Genomic DNA, 19,485 nt, shown 5'->3' with positions numbered 1-19,485 from the left:
TGGTTGGTTTAAATTCTTGGAAGCTGGTTTGGGCAAGTATTAAACAGAACTTTTTGGGATCAGACATTTTTAGAGAACATGAAAAATCAGTGTACGTCAGGATTTCTGAATACTTACTAAGACGCTAAAATTGTGCTTATAAAATGTCTTCCTTAATATAAACTGTATGTGTGCATACATTTGATTTGATACAGCCATCTTCTTATTAAAACTGTGTCCTGTGTCCAAAGACTAGAACTATAACAAACCACTCAGTTGCAACTCAACGTCTGAGAGTTTCTTCAGACAAGTGCTTATGAAAGAATACACAGAATACCTCCAAAAGGTTTCAGTTACAGCCAGAAATGTGTTCTAATGAACTGTTAAGACTGGAATGCACTGTTGTCAGTACTGCTTTTAAACAGGTGTATGAAATTGTTAAAAACAAAAAAAACACATCACAATAAACATCTCGTTTTATGCGTCCTTGATTGACAGTGTTGAAACCAAGAGGGAACACAATGTTTTCAAACAGTCTTTTATTCAAAGTAGCTTCGACAAAAAGTTCTTATCGAGTTCCAATTGTGACCTGCCACACTCTGATCAGGTTGTCAGTGTAACCAGCAAACAGGGTCTGTAAAGAGATGGATTACATTGATTATTATAATACATTTAATAGTCCTGTAGTTAGCACATTAATATTCAAATAAGTTTGATTCTAGTCCCCCTCATATTTGCAGGTATATCATCATTTGACATCAGAGTTAAATGTGAATGTTTATAATCACTGGGGATTAAACACTAAAACCACCATTTAGTGGGATAGCCAGACATTTGTACTGGAAAGGTCTTATAGTGCCGAGTATGTTGTACCTGTCCATCAGCAGACCATGCCAGGCAAGTACACTGTGGGGGTCCAGCCTTGCTGTTTGTGCTGATCACTTCCTGTCTCAGCTCATCCACAATGATCTTGCCCTCCAGATCCTATACACGAAAACAGAGGCAGTGCAATGAGTAACTGCGCAGAAGTAGCAACAAGAAGTTGAAGTTAAATCAAAATTACACAATGTACAAATTGGTCTCAGCTAGAGCTCAGAAACAGCCTCTTTATCATCAAATAATACAGTTGGCATTGGAAGTTTCATCACCGCCCTTCACACTGTAGCTTTAAAGAAGGATAATTGACTGAGGGAGACATTTAAGGTCAAGTCTTTTACCCAGATCTTGATACTGGGGCCAGCGGCGGCACACAGCCAGTAACGGTTGGGGCTGAAGCAGAGGGCACTGATGGTGTCACCACTTTCCAGGGTGTAGAGGTGCTTGCCCTCATTCAGGTCCCACAGCATGGCCTGGCCGTCCTACAAGAAATGACAATACAATTCAAGAACCATATTTATAAATATAGTAGATTTCTAGGATTTTACACAATGCTCAGTTAAGGAGTTTTTATTTTATTTTTTACAAATCTTCAGATCTTTTTAAGTGCAGGTAACACTCAGAAACAGCCTCTTTATCATCAATGTTAAACAGATGCATTTGAAGTTTTCATCACTGCTGAAACCTGTAGCTGCACTTAACTGGTGCTTCAGTTGAGTTCAAAATAGTTGGATAGATCAAAAACTATTCTGTGACAGTCTACAATCAAAGTTTATTTCTTACCTTTCCACCGGATGCACACAGGGAGCCATCAGGAGACACAGTCACTGTGTTCAGGTAGCCAATGTGGCCAATGTGGTTGGTCTTCAGCTTGCAGTTGGCCAGGTTCCATACCTGGGAGCAAAGGATAGGAAGACTACATCACACCTATGGCCATATAAATAGCATCATAAAGCTGTATGGGTTGTGCTCAACCTAAATATTCTCATCAGTGAAGAAGTCAGATAATGCATACCACCCCCCCCCCCCTTTTTTTTTTTAAATAGTCACGGGACAAAAACTACATAGTTTGTTTTTTAAGCTGCAGTTGGAAAACTCAAAGGCTAAAGCTAAGGGTAGTTATAAAATAAAGAACATACCTTGACCATCCTGTCCCAGCCGCAGGAGACAATGATGGGGTTGCTGCTGTTGGGAGAAAAGCGCACGCAAGACGCCCACTCAGAATGGCCTTCATCCTGCAAATTGAAGAGGTACGTGCATATTCTCAATATTAGAGTCTGATTACCTAGCATCAGTGATTGGTTTGTGCTATTAAAGAATGGCAATACTGGAAATCACACTAACTGATGTAGCAAGCTAGTCTTGTAAAAAAAAAGAAAAGAAACGCAATTGAGACTGGGTGAGCAGAATGTTTCCATTTCACATCAATTTGAACAGTATTTGAGAGAACCCCAAATTCAAGTAGTAGAGACTGCTACGTTTCAAGATCTAATTCATAGTAGCTCAAAACCATTAACTATTACTTAAATCTAGTTCCAATGACAGAAGGAGACCTCACTAGACATTAACAACAGTTAGTAGCGCACCTGGATGGTGTACTTGCAGACTCCAAGAGTGTTCCATAACTTGATGGTCTTGTCCCGGGAGCCGGACACTATCTGGCGGTTATCAGCCGAAAAGGCCACGCTCAACACATCCTTGGTGTGTCCAACAAATTGGCGGGTGGTGGTGCCACTGTGGAAACAAACATTTCAGAACTCAAAACTTTTTATATTTTAAGACACCGAAGTAAAAAGGAAGCATGTCTAAAATACAGTTACACCTGTTAACCTTTCCCAAAAGCTACACTCATTTAAGAGTAAAGACTTTTCTTAAACCAAATTTCAGTGTCTGCACACATTTGGTTATTAGACTTTGTGTAGAAAGTAAGATCTTTAGGTCAATTACTCCCATCAACACATTTAGTTGAAGTAACATCATTAAATTATAAGATGGGTAATCAAAGATATATTTTGTAACCCATTGTGTATAATTGAAGACTTTGAGATAGTAGCCATATTTCCCAACTAAGATGTACCCAAGTTGATCTATGATGTTGCTGCAAAGTCAAGTCAACCAAATATCTTGCCACACAACCTAGGCTCGTTTGTATCCAGAATGACCCATTAATGAACTAAGAAAGGATAGATGCAGATCTGAGTCAGAATGAATGGACCAAGATGGCAGATAGTAACCTGAACGTTTTCATTTTGACCCAAGTTATTTATGACTCCTTTGGCCAAGGTACACTTTCTTTCAACAGTTATAGACCCAAAAGTCCTTTCAGCAATGAAAGCACTTTCCTGATAAACTTTCACATGGACACAAATAAACCTTATATAGTAAACAGTTTACCACATTAAACCCAAAGACATCTGACCAGTACTGAACAGTTCTACTACCCTGCACTTACGTGCTGAGGTCCCACAGGCGGAGGCTCCCATCCCAGGCACCGGACAGGGCAAACTGTCCATCTGAGGAGATGACCACATCACTCACAAAGTGAGAGTGGCCCAACAAGGAGCGCTGGGGGATGCCATAGTTGGTTTCATCACGGGTCAGCTTCCACATGATGATAGACTTGTCTGGAAAACAAACAAACATTCAGGATACATTTTAACTCGTATTTTAACAACTGATATTAACATCACAATGTTATCATTGTGCATTTATAATGTAAGCTGTCAATTCATTTAGTCAACAGTTAGCAGGCTAACCCTACTATAGTTAGGAGCGGATAGTTGGCAGATCCACACATTTAAGCATGTAACGTTAACTACACTTAGTATGTTATTACACGTGTCGCAGATGCAATATGGGTATCGGAGACTGATTTACAGATGACGCTAGATAGTGTTAGCTAGCACGGCTAACCGGTGCCTTTCTCGTAAGTTCGAGCCGATTATGTCGAAGTAAAAACGGTATAACATTACATGCATTAGTGACTGTTTGAATATCTTTCATGTGTCACTCACGGCAGCATTGTAGTTTGTCACACGTTACAGCCGCAAACCAGATTGCTGGCTAATGCTAACCTAGCCATGTTGGCGAAGCTGGCGGGTGGAAGCCTCACCTCGGGACGCCGACAGAATCATGTCGGGATACTGGGGCGTCGTGGCGATCTGGGTGACCCATCCACTGTGCCCCTTGAGGGTACCCCTCACTGTCATCTGCTCGGTCATTTTAGCGAGGTTTGATGGTGCCTTTCTCAAGGATGGATTCGGATTTTTCTGAGGTCCAGAAAAACCTAAGTCCTCATCGCGTCTAGGCACAGAGGAAAAGGAAGCTCAGACCCGGATGCAAAAACTATGAGGGGTGAGCGGCCCGCAGAGCATTCTGGGAAACGTGGACTTTACGATTTTACCGGAAAGGACTACAGCGACCTGACTGCGACTACAGCCAATCCATGGAGAACTCACCATTTCTGGGGTTTTGAACAAGACGGATTGTTTTTGTGATACAATGGTAGGTTTGGTTGTGTACAGAAATTCAGTTGAGGACTGTTGTATTAAATGTGAATATGTCTTTGATTATATTTATTTATTTTCTATATTTATCAAAACATTGATAATAACAATTCAGCTGTCATGTAAATAGTATAACTGGTATCATGGTATGTACATTTTGTAACTCATCTTTAGAACACCTTAAAAAAGTTTAATTAGCTTATGCACATGGGTCATTCCAGAATTGGAGGACATTTCATGTCCCACTTATAAAAAATCTAATAATCCATGCCCAAAAAGCTAAACCATGCACTTGTTGTGTTAAATATACTTGTCTTGAGACAAAATGTATATGAAGTTGCAGAAAAAGTTGTTTCAAAATATTATTTATCAAACACCCTAAAAACACCCCTAAAATAGCATTTTTCTCTTGTCCCAGCTTCTTGGTGACCAAATATAACGTTTTTATTTACTTTTTTAGTATTATTCTATTAATATATGTGTCTTGTATTGGTAAAATCAATTTGTTAAATCATAAACATATTTTAAATAATAGTAATTTTACACTGAAAGTGTGTCCCACAACATGCTGCAACCCTGTTACCAAAACCTTTTTAGCTTGGCAAAGGAAGTGAAAAAACTGTTAGTCACATGACACAGAGGAAATTACATCAGCAAGTCATGTGCTACCACCATGGGTAGACCAAAGGTAAGTACTCTCTTTTATTTTTAATATATTTCCAATCTTTTCACTCTTGATGGAGTGTGGCACTCACACTAACGCAACCCTGTTACATTTTTCTTTAGTGAAATATCTAAGTGTGTCCATTCCTTGACAGTAGCATTACATTGTGCAGCTAGCATTAATTCCTGAGGTAAATGCTAAAATTAGCATTGAAATGCAACCCTGTTACTGAATGTCAACCCTGTTACTCTAATTATAGTAACAGGGTTGACATTCAGTAACAGGGTTGCATTTCCTTCAGTTTACACTATTATTTATAGCAAAATGTCATGTGTATGTATAATTTAGCATAATATAATGTTTTAAATGTATTACTGTATTTTCCATCTATCCATCGTCTAACGCTTATCCGGAGTCGGGTCGCAGGGGCAGCAGCTACAGCAGGGAACCCCAAACCCCTTTTCCAGGGCACATCCACCAGCTCCGACTGGGGGATCCCGAGGTATTCCCAGGCCAGTGAGGAGATATAATCTCTCCACCGAGTCCTGGGTCTTGCCCGGGGTCCCCTCCCAGATGGACGTGCCTGGAATACCTCCCTAGGGAGGCGCCCAGGTGGCATCCTTACTAGATGCCTAAACCACCTCAACTGGCTCCTTTCAACGCAAAGGAGCAGCGGCTCTACTCCGAGTCTCTCACGGATGGCTGAGCTTCTCACCCTATCTCTAAGGGAGATGCCAGCCACTCGTCTGAGAAAACTCATTTTGGCCGCTTGTACCCGTGATCTCGTTCTTTTGGTCATGACCCAGCCTTCATGACCATAGGTGAGGGTAGGAACGAAGATCGACCGGTAGATCGAGAGCTTTGCCTTCTGGCTCAGCTTTCTTTTCGTCACAATGTTGCGGTAAAGCTGCTCCGATTCTCCGGCCGATCTCTCGCTCCATCGTCCTCTCACTTGCGAACAAGATCCCGAGGTACTTGAACTCCTTCACTTGGGGTAAGGGCTCCTTCCCTACCCGGAGAAGGCAATCCATTGGTTTCCTGCTGAGAGCCATGGCCTCAGATTTTGAGGTGCTGATCCTCATCCCAACCGCTTCACACTGCGAACCGATCCAGTGACTGCTGAAAGTCACAGACCGATGATGCCATCAGGACCACATCATCTGCAAGAGCAGCGATGAGGTCCTCAGGCCACCGAACTGCATGAAGTTCGGTGACTGTCCATGAAAATCACAAACAGGATTGGTGATAAAGCGCAGCCCTGGCGGAGGCCAACATTCACTGGGAACGAGTCCGACTTACTGCTGAGTATCCGGACACAACTCTCACTTTGGCCGTGGATGGCACTCAGAAGTGACCCCCTCACTCCTGCAGCACCTCCTACAGTATCACCAGGGGGACCCGGTCATACGCCTTCTCCAGATCCACAAAACACATGTAGACCGGATGGGCGTACTCCCACGCCCCCTCCAGGATCCTTGCAAGAGTGAAGAGTTGATCCGTTGTTCCACGACCAGGACGAAATCCGCATTGTTCCTCTTCAATCAGAGGTTCGACTATCGGCCGAACCCTCCTTTCCAGCACCTTGGAGTTGACTTTACCAGGGAGGCTGAGAAGTGTGATACCCCTGTAGTTGGCACACACTCTATCAAATCAAATTTATTTGTATAGCCCAATATCACAAATTATACATTTGTCTCAGTGTGCTTTACAGACTGTACAGCTTACAACACCCTCTGTCCTCTGTCTATGGTCCCCCTTTTTGAATAGGGGAACCACCACCCCGGTTTGCCACCCCCTATGCACTGTCCCAGACTTCCACGCAATGTTGACGAGGCGTGTCCACCAAGACAGCCCCTCCACACCCAAAGCCTTCAGCATTTCTGGACGCATCTCATCAACCCCTGGGGCCTTTCCACTGTGGAGTTGTTTGACTACCTCAGTGACCTCCATGTTTTATATTTGTCCAGTGTATATTTGATTATATCCAGTTTGTTGTTGTGTTGACATGTTTGTTATGTATCATTGATACTCTTCCTGTTAATCCTTCATTGGAAAATATATATATAAAATATTATCAAACAACATTTCTGTGGTCCTGAGTATTTATTTGTCACATTTATGTCATGATCTACAACCAAAAGTAATGTAGCCCTTCAACCTATACTACCATATCATACTATCATACCTTTTGAACAATTGAAAAGTTGGGCAAGATCGATTTAAAAAGCTACTTAAATTAATATTAAACCAGTGTTATCCAAAACTACATGAGTATTTAATATAAATGTGACTTTCTTTACTTAATATTAAAGAGTTTTATTCAAGAATATTTGTAAAAATACCTTTTTCTGCTTAATGAGTATGTGTCACAGGGTTGCACAAAACATGCCACACAAAAAATAAAAATATCTAATAAAAAGTGTACATTTGATTCCTTAGATGGCCAAGTCACTTTTTTTTTAATTATCTGTTTTCCCTAAATACATACCAAAAAATTGGCCATCTTTCCATGTAAACCGTTTATTAATACTACCTACATTGGAATGTACCGTTATTAATCCATAGATATATACCATTTTCATGTGGTAAAAATCAACACATTATTGAAGTATTTACTGAAAATTGTGAGAGATATTTTTTTAAATAATATTAATAACAGTGTTTTATTAAACTGGCATATACATTTTTTGGAGGAGAAACCTTTCAGTTTAAACATACTATATATATATATATATATATATATATATATATATATATATATATATATAATATAGAATCCCATAATGGTCAAAGCCACGAATATAAGGTCATTTATTAATTTAAAACTTGCTATTATTTCAAATTAAAAACATGAACTTCAGAGATACTGTAAACAATGAATGTGGATGTTAATGTTGCATGTCTTTGTTCCAATGTTTCCCTTCCCCATCAACTGCAACCAGTCCTCCAAAGTCTTAAAAACAATGAGCTCATTCAACTGTTACAGTGGTGGACAGATGAGAATGATTTGTAAAAAAAGGTTTCTGTATTTGTTTGATTGCAAATTGAAAATTAAGAGCACACTTCATTGGCCTAATGGGTAACACAACAATATCTGTCCTCCTTATGGTCCAAAGAAACACTGATACCACCAGAAACACCATTTGGATTAAAAGAAACTTTCCACTGGAGTTGTATTGTGTTGTGCAGAGTAAAGGCCCTGTCACACATATCCGTATGGCAGAAACGTATGCTGGCATATATGAAAATTTGTCCAAATACGTCCAACTTCTCATCGGATCGGAAAAGTGAACGCATACAGATACGCATGTCTAACCTATTGATAGAGTATAACTTACTTATACAAAATGTATCAGACGAATACCCAACAAATCCATAACGTATACCAAAAAAAAGCGGATACAAAATATCGGCAACACGCTGGTTTACGTTGATATAAGGTAAGGTATAAGTAGTATTCGTTAAGAGCAGGCGGTGTTACGCTGGGGTGCGTTGTTTAACGCTGATGTTTTGAGCATTTTCAAAATTACCGGACGTACCCAACATGTGCTTCATAAGACATGCAGACGTTACGTTAGACATACATGAATACAGAATACCTACGTGAATATTTACCTACGTAAATATAGTACGTGAATACTTACCTACGTAAATACAGTACGTAAATACCTACGTGAATACCTACGTGACTACGTAAATATAGTACATAAATACCTACGTGACTACGTTAGAGGTACGTTAGATATAGGCTACGTCGGCTGACAGTGAATCCTACAGCCAATTTATTGATAATGAGAGGATAACCTATTCGTAACCTATGTTAAGATTATCCCTGACGACGGAGTAACTTATTAAACATGTTTCTACAGTACAGCTAGCGTTCAGCATTCTAGCCGTTCTCCAGCATCAGCATGACGTGAACCAGATGGCACTTTTCCAGTTCTGTTGGCCAGACGCTCTGATACATTTTAAATAAGTAAGTGATATGCTATCAATATGTTTCACATACGTATACTAATTTGTTATGTATACGTTATGTATACGTCAGTTACAACACCGCTGTGGAAAAGTTGGACGTATTTGGACTCTGACAAATTTTGAGCTAATTTTCAAATATGCCGGCATGTTTCTGCCATACGGAACTGTGTGACAGGGCCGTGTGTCTGCCGTGTTCGGCGTGACGTCTGCGTCCTTCAAACGATCACAACTTACCCTTAATTTATATCAACCTATTGCCGATATTTCATATGCGCCGGCATACGTTTCTGTGATACGGATATGTGTGACAGGGCCTTAAGTTTAAGGTAATGAAATGCTCTTTTGATTTGAAGCTTTCCACAGGGTGTCAGAGGTCAACAGAAATCTGAATGATAGATAGATAGATAGATAGATAGATAGATAGATAGATAGATAGATACTTTATTCATCCCGAGGGAAATTTAGGCATCCAGTAGCTTAAAAGACATTATACATTATAATTTTTTTTAACATTACACCCCCCCCCCCTCCCTCCATTAAAAAGTAAGTACAAATAAAATTTAAAATAAGCGATAAAGGCTGTACATTATAAATACAAATGTAAAAATACAGACTGTTATAAATAATTACAAAAGTTGTAATCCCCCGGCCATCACTGAGAGGAGTTGTACAGTCTTATGGCCAGGGGGACAAAAGAGTTATTGAGCCTGTCTGTGGAGCAGGACAGGGACAGCAGTCTGCCGCTGAACACGCTCCTCTGCCTGGTGAATGTGCTGTGCAGGGGGTGGTGGGCGTTGTCCAGGATGGATGACAGTTTATCAAGGTTCCTTCTCTCTGCTACTGTCACCAGGGAGTCCAGCTCTGTGCCCACTACAGAGCCAGCCCTCCTGGTGTATTGGCCTCTGATTGTAATTGTTGATACTTTGTGTAAATATGTATTGAAACACATGTGCATATATTTAACTTACAGGACCATATGTTCTGGTAATGTTCTTTTTTATTATAAGTCAATTGTGTTATATTGAGTTTTTATTTTTTATTTTTTACACAGCTTGTGAGTTTTCTTTCTCTTTGATCAAATTAATTTCCTTCAGGATAATAAAATGTTATGTTTACTTATAAAAAAGAGAGAAATTACATTCCTAAGGGTTATATCATTGCATTTTTATACATGCAATATGAGGTAGGGTTGGTAGAACATCTTCATGTTGTATTAATGTTAAATGAAAGAAACTGAATTGTTTTACATGATTATGATTTAATAGACAAAAAACAACAACATAAAACTGGAGTTTACTTCAGTCTACATGTTGACCAGATTTCACGTTATACATTTTTAGACAAGTAATTACAAAAATAGCTTAATTCTTTTACAACCAAATACACAACCAAAAAACATTCTCACAAAGTCAAGCTAATACTGTGATATATGACTTGCTAAAACACCAAACTGTATTCAGACACTGTGCCGTTTACTGACTCCACTTAGCCTTGCAACTGAAACTGATAGAATCTGCTAAAGAAATAAACACATATGATAATGTTAAGTGACAGATAACTATCAGCTTCTAGTGAAATAATGCTAAGAACGGTGTGATTTACAGTTAAACTATTCTGCTTTCAACTTCTCAGTCAACATACATTTGTTCTGATTCTCAAATAAATGTTGTATATGTCAGCTATTCTATTTTAGCTCAATGATATGCAACTCATTTATAGATTTTCATTTTATAGAAAACATTTTTAGAATACCTTTAAACTCACAAGTTTAATATTATGTAATGACCTTTCATACAAAACCCTTTTAAAGTTAAAAGATGTATCTACTGATATGGAAATGGCCTTGTGTGATGTCAGTAATTCAAATTTGCACTTTTCAGGTATACTGTAAAATAATCATTGCAAAAATAAAGCTGAAAATAAGTAATGTTACACACTGTCATTTCAGACCTAAACATGGACTACCACTGCAGGGAAATGTGACCTACATCATGACTATTGTGACATAATGTGAGCCCGCTTTTGGATATGTTTAATGACAAAGAGGAAGTCAGCGTTACCAATGTAAACTGTGTTTTCTGGATTCAGAAGGAACTCAACCAACTCTGTTATATTTCTAATACATTGGCCTTTGAACAATGTACCTAAGTGGAATAGCAAATTCCATCTTCACTTTTTCACACATCACCAATCCATTTGTGTTCCTCTAATTAATTTGAAAATCTTGTATAAAATCATATCAAAGTATTTCAAACTTTGGAAATACTGACCCTGTTTGAAATTTGCAAATGTTGAAATGTTTGTGATTTTTGAATTGGAATTAGCAATGTTTAGCAGCCTGTATAATGATGATATTGAAGATAATCAACCAATAAAACATTCAGATTGTTCATATTCAGGCTAACAATGAAAATGTTGTAAATGATTGCTAGTCAGTCATGCCTAGCGATTAACCACAATATATATATTGATGAATGCTATTTATATTGTATCAAAAATAGCAACTAATATCAATGTAGAAAATATTCCATTCATGTCTATGTATTTCTGTCCATGTAAACAGAACCAAAGAACAACTCCATCTAATCTCTGTCCTGTATACATGTCGCAACATATTAGAAAATTGCATATCAGTAAACTTAAGTACAATTTTTTTTTCCTATGTTCAACATTCCTTTAAGCAATGATCCACATGTAGCTGTGGACATGTGTGTGGTTTTGCTTATGGATGTGCAGAGTGGAGCTTTAAACTGGTACATAAAAGTATTTAAGCGCCAACAAATTATTCCATCTGAGAAATTTTTTTTTTGCAAAGACCAAAACACACCAATGACAGTCATCTGATAGTCAAGACAAAAACTTTTTGTGATAATTGAAAAAAGCACACAGACAATGCAAAATAACTGACAGTTATAAACCATTGACCCAAGATGTACTGCTGAGTAAAAATTAATAATTACCCCAAAAACAATGGTTGTGTATAACTTTGATCCAAATCCTTCAGTCCAAATGACAAATTATCAAACAAACAACACACATTTAAGTCAGCAGCAAGAACTTACACTGTTGTCCAGAGCAAATTGGCATCAATAATTAAACATGTCTTCATCAGTGATTAAAGGATCAGTGAAAATGAATCAGTTACACTGAAAATTATTAAGAAAAATAATTTGATTGGTGATCATTTGTCAAGGCAACTGAAACACTGATTTATCACGAATACTGTAAATGGTTCCTTCAAATCTGGCCTTGAAGTTTCATTATATACCTCACAAACATGGCAATGCACAGGAATGCAAAATGTAACTGGACACAAATAGGTAAGAATATAACAAGAGAAAACAAAACACCACACAAAAAAGTCACCACTGCTACAAGTGTAAACCATAAAAAGGTCTGACCTTTCTGAGCGGCTTGTTTAAATGGAAAGACTATTAAAGACTGCTTATTGCAAATGAAAATAAATCTACTGTCGTTTGAGGTTTCAACGAGGGACCACAAGTCATACAAGCTGTCAGGATGCTAAACAACACTGAGCCTTGTTATGATCATGCATTTAATTAGTGAAAACCTTAAAAAAGAGCCATACAAGAGATCACCACAACTTGTTCAATGTATCTGTGCAGTAAATCCTTCCTTATGTGCCAGTGACGTCAGTGACTCCCAAATAACTTTGACTGGTTATGAAGCTATTGTGCAACATCATCAGTCACAGGTGTGTCTTTACTTCTCAAGTGAATGTAGAAATGCAGGGTTCTCTGTCGCCCCCTCCTGGAGAGTTTCCATAACAGAGGATCTGAGTGTTCAGCATGACACTGAGGCATCGCTCTGCTTCATAAAGGCCGATGTGCCCCTTGTGTGCTCTCTGCCTGTCTATGTGTCCTTTCTCCACCAGGCCCCGCACCCCTTCAGGGCTGAGAGAGACGCTTGCGTTTGAGCTTCTGTTTCGCCATTTCCTCCTTTTTTAGAAAACAGAGAGAGGAGAAGAGAGTACTGACCCACATTCCTCAGTCTGCCACCCCCAAAGAGATCTGTACATCCATCCAGGCATCCGTGAGAGTGGGTGAGTGCACACACTGTTATATCCATACAGTGTTCATGATTACAATCAGGCAGCAAGTCAGGCTTTGTTAGTAAGGCCGCTAGACTGTTAAGGCACTCCAACACTGTCATTTGGACTGTCCTTCAAAGTAAGAGTCCAACTGCCAGTTCAGTTTCTTCTCTTCAAAACATAGCTGCATTCTCAACAACACTGGATCTCTAGAGTTTAAAAAAAAGTTTTGGTAATACTGTAGACTCAAAAATGTCCTTGTTAAAAAAAAATCTCAATATATTATATAAAACGTTTTAAGAAAAAAAAAAAAAAGGTGAAAAGGGAGAGGGTTGTTGGTGTAATTGCAATATATACCATATCAATATGTACAAATTCCATGCTGCTGGTTAGTCATCACTGCAAAAGAAGAATGGTGGGGATTGATTATTAGTAGCATATCAAATTAAAATCCAAACATAATTATTGATCTCAAAAACCCATGCTTTACAATTACAAGCTCACCCACTGTTATATACTTACAAAATGCCCCTGTTTAAAATCAGAGTCAAGCAATGAAATAAATGTTGACATACCATGAGTAATAATGTATGCTTTGGTTGCACATTGTTAGCTTTTTACTATTCCCCGACTATGCCAGCTGTTGTCTCATAATACAATGCTAATCATTTAATTAGTAAACAATATGCTTTAACATTTCTTTTGATCTCTTAACTCTCACCTTGTGCCAGCAGCCTGGTATGGGCATCCCATCCTGTCCCTGCAGAGAGAAAACAGCAGAGGAATGTTAACAAGCAAGAAAATGTCATGTGACGCAAGCTTTAACACACCTCACAGACCTGCTGATCTAAATACCTGTACACTCCCTAACACTAAACTGATGTTATTAAAGAAAACAAAAAGGTGGAGGTTGAGCTATATAAAAACAAATTCAAGCAAAAGAGAATACCTGCTCAAAAATGATGTTGTTATTGAATTTCTAGTTGTTATCTGAAATTTTCTTCAAAACGAAGACTTCTAATTATTCTAACACAGTCTCATTCTCAGTTTTTTTTAGCCCCTTTATTTAAATGAATAGTTGTCATTTATACCTGAAATTGAATGAGCATATCAAAAAATAATAATCTCTTGTTCTCTATGTATGTGTCTATTTCCTTTTTTCTTTCTTTTCAGTTAGTTTGTCGGTTAGAATAATGTTAAATCTTTGTCTCTTCATCTTCATCTCACAAATTAAAAACACAATGTCTGATCATATAGATAAATATTGGGCATAACAGAGTCTGAGAGATTGAAAAAGACACGGAACAAAGTGTGTGAATAGAAAATAGCAATGGCAGATGCATAAATAGTGATGCGAGAGGAGAAAAAAAGGAGACAGAGATACTGTACCACAGGACAGGGGGCCTCAGGGCCGGAAGGAGGAAGAGGAGGAGGTGGAGGGGGAGAAAGCCCAGCCTCCTCAGACACACCTTTAGTCTCACCACAACCCTGTCAGCAAGAGCCATTTACACATTCACAACATTGAGGAGGAAACTCAGAGAAACACATGGAAAATGAGAGGAAGAGGAGGGGAAATACTGTAGGTGAGAGGAAAGTTGAGTAAATAAATCGGTTAAAATGTGGAGTATTACAGCATGTGTGTGTGTGGAGGTGACATACCACAGGACAAGGCTGGTCCAGGCCTGGAGGACCCTGCTCTCCCTTCTGGCCCTTTAGGCCTCTCTTTCCCACTGATCCCCTGTCACCCTGAGCACGAGGAGGACAGAGAAAAGCGTTGAGAATGATTTCTTTTAATTGGTTGTGTTTTGATGAAAATAATTAAATATTTCTTTCTGCATCCTGTACTAACCTTGTCTCCTCTTTCCCCTCGATCACCTTTGCCTCCCATCAGACCCGGGAAACCCTGGACATAAAAGCACAAACGAGTCAGAAGGCAGTTTACAACTGACACACGTTAAAGTTTAATTCAATTGAAATTTATCTCATTAAAAATGTCAAGATAGAAATTCCCAGTGAGGAACTTACATCTAGTCCAGGTTCTCCTGGTCTGCCCTGCAAACACACATTCACAAATATAAATCATAATGTACTGTATGTTTATTTGAAGACGATAAAAATATTTTGTAAACACATTTATGGAGGCGATCGGGCGCTTACTTTTTCTCCCTTTGCACCTGGAAGACCCACTAATCCTGAAGACCCAGTAAGGCCCTGGGTACCGTCTAATCCCTGCAGTTAAAGTAAATTATCAATACTGTATCATGTCCATGTATATCATGTTTTATTACGATCATAGTGGGTCACTTACTCTGAGTCCAGGAGCACCAGAGTCCCCCCTCTCTCCCTTCATCCCGAATCCAGGCTCACCCTGCATCAGAAAGTCATGGACACTGAGTACCAAACAACAAGTCATAGCCTCCACCATATGCTACTGTAGATGCATGGGGTTCTTACCTTAGGACCAGGCATACCATGCAGCCCCTGAAAAACATTGTGTATTGTGAGTGTGACAACTACAGGTGCAAACAAACTTGACTTGAATAGTTTCTACCTGGATTTGGATAGTGATTATAAGTTCTCACCATGGATCCAGGGGACCCGGGAATCCCTGGTGGGCCAGGGGGGCCTGGTTGGGAAATCATTTGAACCTGAGCACCATCGAAATAAGAAGAAATTAGAAAAAGTAAAAAAAAAATCAAAAATGTACAGTGAGGGAATAAATTGGACTAAACAGCTAAACCAGTGGGCCTCAGAGGATGTATTGCTAAATGGTTAGATTAAAACATATTGTTTTTGGTAATTTACAATGGTAGTTATTGTTGTATCTAAATATGCTCAAGAATTCACATAAATACAATATGTCAAATTAAAATGCATAATGTCGGTTTAAAGCTATGTGGGAGAAAACCCTTCGCCAGTAAAAGATCCAAAGTGTGTGGTGAGGAAAGGTGGGAAGGTGGTCATTGGAAATATTTTAACAATCAGAAGATGGCTTTAACTTAAAAAAGGTTGAGACACACACGATTACTGGTATAGTCCTTCTAGTTGTTGGCCCCGATGTGTCTGTGCTGATATCATACACATATATGGGTGAATGTTGTATTGCACGTGTGTTACACTAACCAGGTTGTCATCCATCCTGCAGTCGCCTTTCTCTCCTTTGTGTCCGTCCATACCCTGACCCACAAAGAGCAAGATTAACTTCTAGCTGTTTATGTTCTTTTCACCGTTTGTGTATCAGAGAAACATATTTACTGTCACTACTTACAGCAGGCCCAGAGAGCCCCATCTCTCCCATCTCTCCTCTGTGGCCAACTGGTCCCGTCTCACCCAAGTCACCTTTAGGTCCCTGGAGGCAAAGCATCAAGAAGAGATGTCATGTTCAGTTCCATAGAAAAGCATAAGCAATGATAGAAGACATTTAATCATCCTGTGTGTAATTTCACAACCATACCTTCTGTCCATCAACTCCTGCCGGCCCAGGTAAACCAAGTTCACCCTGGTAGACGACAAAGAGAGGAAAGATTCACTCGATGAATATGACACAACATCTAACTTAATTTTAGAAGCTGAAGCAGTGCACTGGTAAGATGACAGAGCACCTTACCTTTCCCCCGGAAGGGCCTGGGGGTCCAGGTGGTCCAGGTGGGCCCTGCAAAAAGAAAGAAGTGGAGCGAGTGATTAATATGCCCAGATAAACTTTATGATGATGTGTCTAATCAATGTATTCATCCTGCACCTGCAATAATGTTATGGCCACTTGAGGGCAGTGGAAACAAGCCGTAAATGCAACATCACCACCTTTAAAGTTTATATGATAAACTATTTGCACATCCAGCAGTTACGGAGCAACATTAGCATTTCTTTGCGGGTTGGAAGGAAAAAGTAAGACCTGAAACTTGCTGAAAAGGTCCAGAGAGCTGAAGAGAGCTGCAGAGATAATTCTCTATCTGTTCTTCACTATAACTGTTTCACATACAAGTAGTCCTGCCGCCCATTGTAAATGTAAAAATACTGATTATAGCCGCTTAAATTTCATTTACAGACGTATTTGTATATATATATATATTATATATATATATATATATATATATATAATTATATATATATATATAATATATAATATCTAGATATATATATGAAGTGTGTGTATATATATATATATATATATATATGAATGTGTGTTTATATATATATATATATATATATATATATGAATGTGTATATATATATATATATATATATATATATATATGAATGTTGTTATATTATATGTTGTTTATATATATATATCTATATATCTCTATATCTATATATGAATGTGTGTATATATATATCTATCTATATCTTTCTCTCTATATCTCTATCTATATATATCTCTATTATCTCTTATCTCTCTATCTCTTATCTCTCTCTCTCTCTATCTCTCTCTTCTATCCTCTCTATCTCTCTGTCTATATCTCTCTTCTCTCTCTATCTCTCTCTCTCTCTCTCTCTCTCTCTCTCTCTCTCTCTCTATCCATCCCTCTCTCTCTCTATCCATCCCTCTCTCTCTCTCTCTCTTCTTCTCATCTCTCTCTAGCTCTAATACTATCTCTCTCTTCTCTCTATGTCTCTCTGTCTCTCTGTCCTCTCTGTCTCTCTTCTCTGTCCTCCTCTGTCTGCTCTGGTCTCTCTGTCTCGCATCTCTGTCTCTCTCTCTACTCTCTCTCTCTCTCTCTCTCTCTCTCTCTCTCTCTCTCTCTCCTACCTCTCTCTCTCTCTCCTACCTAGCTCTCTCGCTCTCTCTCCTACCGCTCTCTCCTCTGTCTCTCTCTCTCTCGTCTCTCTCCCCCTTGTGCTCCCGCGTCTCCTTCTATCTCTCTCTCTGCTCTCTCTCTCTCTCGATCTCTCTCTCTCCTCTCTCTCTCTCTCTCTATCTATATCTATATATATATATATATATATATATATATATATATATGAATGTATACTCTTTATCACAATGGTGAAAAAACTGCAAACTCATTGAACTCCACCATAAGACTTGAACATGGGCCAACACAAAGCAATACAACAAAGCTGATGGATTTCACCACGCAAGCCTGACAGTAAACAAAGTTGATGATTTCTTTCTCTCGATCACTCTGTTCGCTGATCCCAACCAACTTGAAGCAATTTTATTTTACAAAGATTGTGCTGAATGTGGTTTGTGGTGCACACTAGTCTGGCATCATTTTTCATTCTGTTATTGTTTTGATGCAGAATGAGACTGTTGCACAAAAGATGGAGAAACTCAACAGTCACGTGACTTTATCTAACACTAACGATGGATGAAGAATAGCTCATCACATCCATCCCATGCCGTCTTCTATGCTGGTTGAATGATGAGTGACATCCTCTTAAATCACGCTCTATAATCTCTACATCCACAATGTTACACTTATTACTTCTCCCTCTGAAGTCCTTGGCCACCTTGAAGTCATAAAAAAAGGAACCCATGTTGCCTCTGGGATGTGTACATGCTGATTCTCTCCCTTTTTCCTATTTCTAAGTTTTCATTTGTCTTCAGTTTAAGCCATGGAAACCAAGAGATGTTTACAAACATCTACTTGATCTGAGCTATTACATCGATGGAAAGTGAAGGCTACTCATGCAAATAATTATCCAAAAAGCTGTAAAATGAATGACTGTAAACAGGCAACCAATTTCAGCATGGTTTTTAACCAAATTCATCATCCCCTAAAATTTCACCACAGATGAAACCAATACGGCTTTTCACACAAACAAGTGAATGGATCATAACACAAGCTGGGTGGCCAATGAGCATTCGCCGCTTCATAGATAGAACTCTAGCCGAGACCTTCGTGTGATTTGGCAAGAGTTTTCTGATAAGATCTCAAGTTCATGTTTTCACTGACTCCTTTGTAACTGTCTCATGGTGCTGTCTACAGTGTTGCATGCAGGAGCCCATTTCAGATCAGGTCCGAGGGGACCTGGTGTATAGTGGTTTTTAATCAAATACACACCCCACTGCAGAGAGAGTCATCTGTTATTAGCATGTAGCACGGTCCATGGCAGAATCAAAGGGTCTTGCTTATGAGAGGGATATGAAACGGAGACTGTGGCGACTATGAGGAGTTCCCCTCCCCTCCTTTCCCTTGTGCACTCAGATATGAGTGTATGGATTAAAAAAACACCATGCTTCCCTATAGCGAGTTGCAGCCATGTATCTTGTGAGGCACGTTGGACACATAGCATGGAAACACACGCAGAACAATGTAACAAAGGCTGTTGATTGTTTTGCATGATTAAGCATGCTTCTTTAGGCTACGTGTTATCTGATAGAAGAGCACAGCTGTACTACATTTGCTGGGGCTGTGCGTTTTATCCCAAATGAATACACAAGAGCAATACCCTTTAGATGTGGCCCTCTAGAGTGACATCCAATA

The 19,485-nt window shown here is 39.0% G+C and overlaps 2 protein-coding genes across 3 annotated transcripts in view; both read right to left on the bottom strand.

Moving 5' to 3' along the window:
• Positions 1–501: 501 nt before the first annotated feature.
• On the bottom strand, positions 502–4,186 carry rack1 (receptor for activated C kinase 1). The gene is made up of 8 exons (XM_029441417.1): positions 3,968–4,186; positions 3,308–3,479; positions 2,442–2,589; positions 1,995–2,090; positions 1,639–1,749; positions 1,197–1,337; positions 853–963; positions 502–613 (listed from the first exon to the last, which is right to left on the bottom strand). Exons 1-8 carry the CDS (start codon positions 4,074–4,076, stop codon positions 548–550), a joined length of 954 nt encoding a protein of 317 aa, XP_029297277.1. The 5' UTR covers positions 4,077–4,186; the 3' UTR covers positions 502–547.
• Positions 4,187–10,200: 6,014 nt separating this feature from the next.
• The window catches only part of col23a1a (collagen type XXIII alpha 1 chain a), a 117,354-nt gene continuing 108,069 nt past the window's right edge, over positions 10,201–19,485 (bottom strand). Inside the window, exons 19-33 of one of the 2 annotated variants that reach the window (XM_029441538.1) lie at positions 16,662–16,706; positions 16,509–16,553; positions 16,323–16,403; positions 16,178–16,231; positions 15,637–15,702; positions 15,509–15,535; positions 15,363–15,422; positions 15,212–15,283; positions 15,080–15,106; positions 14,904–14,957; positions 14,714–14,800; positions 14,444–14,542; positions 13,776–13,814; positions 13,577–13,585; positions 10,201–12,962 (exon numbers count right to left, since the gene is read on the bottom strand). In XM_029441538.1, coding sequence (XP_029297398.1) covers positions 12,912–12,962; positions 13,577–13,585; positions 13,776–13,814; positions 14,444–14,542; positions 14,714–14,800; positions 14,904–14,957; positions 15,080–15,106; positions 15,212–15,283; positions 15,363–15,422; positions 15,509–15,535; positions 15,637–15,702; positions 16,178–16,231; positions 16,323–16,403; positions 16,509–16,553; positions 16,662–16,706 — 816 coding nt within the window. In that variant the 3' untranslated portion in view covers positions 10,201–12,911. The remainder of the gene's footprint in view (positions 12,963–13,576; positions 13,586–13,775; positions 13,815–14,443; positions 14,543–14,713; positions 14,801–14,903; positions 14,958–15,079; positions 15,107–15,211; positions 15,284–15,362; positions 15,423–15,508; positions 15,536–15,636; positions 15,703–16,177; positions 16,232–16,322; positions 16,404–16,508; positions 16,554–16,661; positions 16,707–19,485) is intronic. The other variant, XM_029441539.1, reaches the window with a different exon arrangement.

The sequence above is a fragment of the Cottoperca gobio genome, chromosome 10 (genome assembly GCF_900634415.1).
Source record: "Cottoperca gobio chromosome 10, fCotGob3.1, whole genome shotgun sequence".
NCBI lineage: Eukaryota > Metazoa > Chordata > Actinopteri > Perciformes > Bovichtidae > Cottoperca > Cottoperca gobio.
This window is presented reverse-complemented; position numbering and strand designations above follow the sequence as displayed.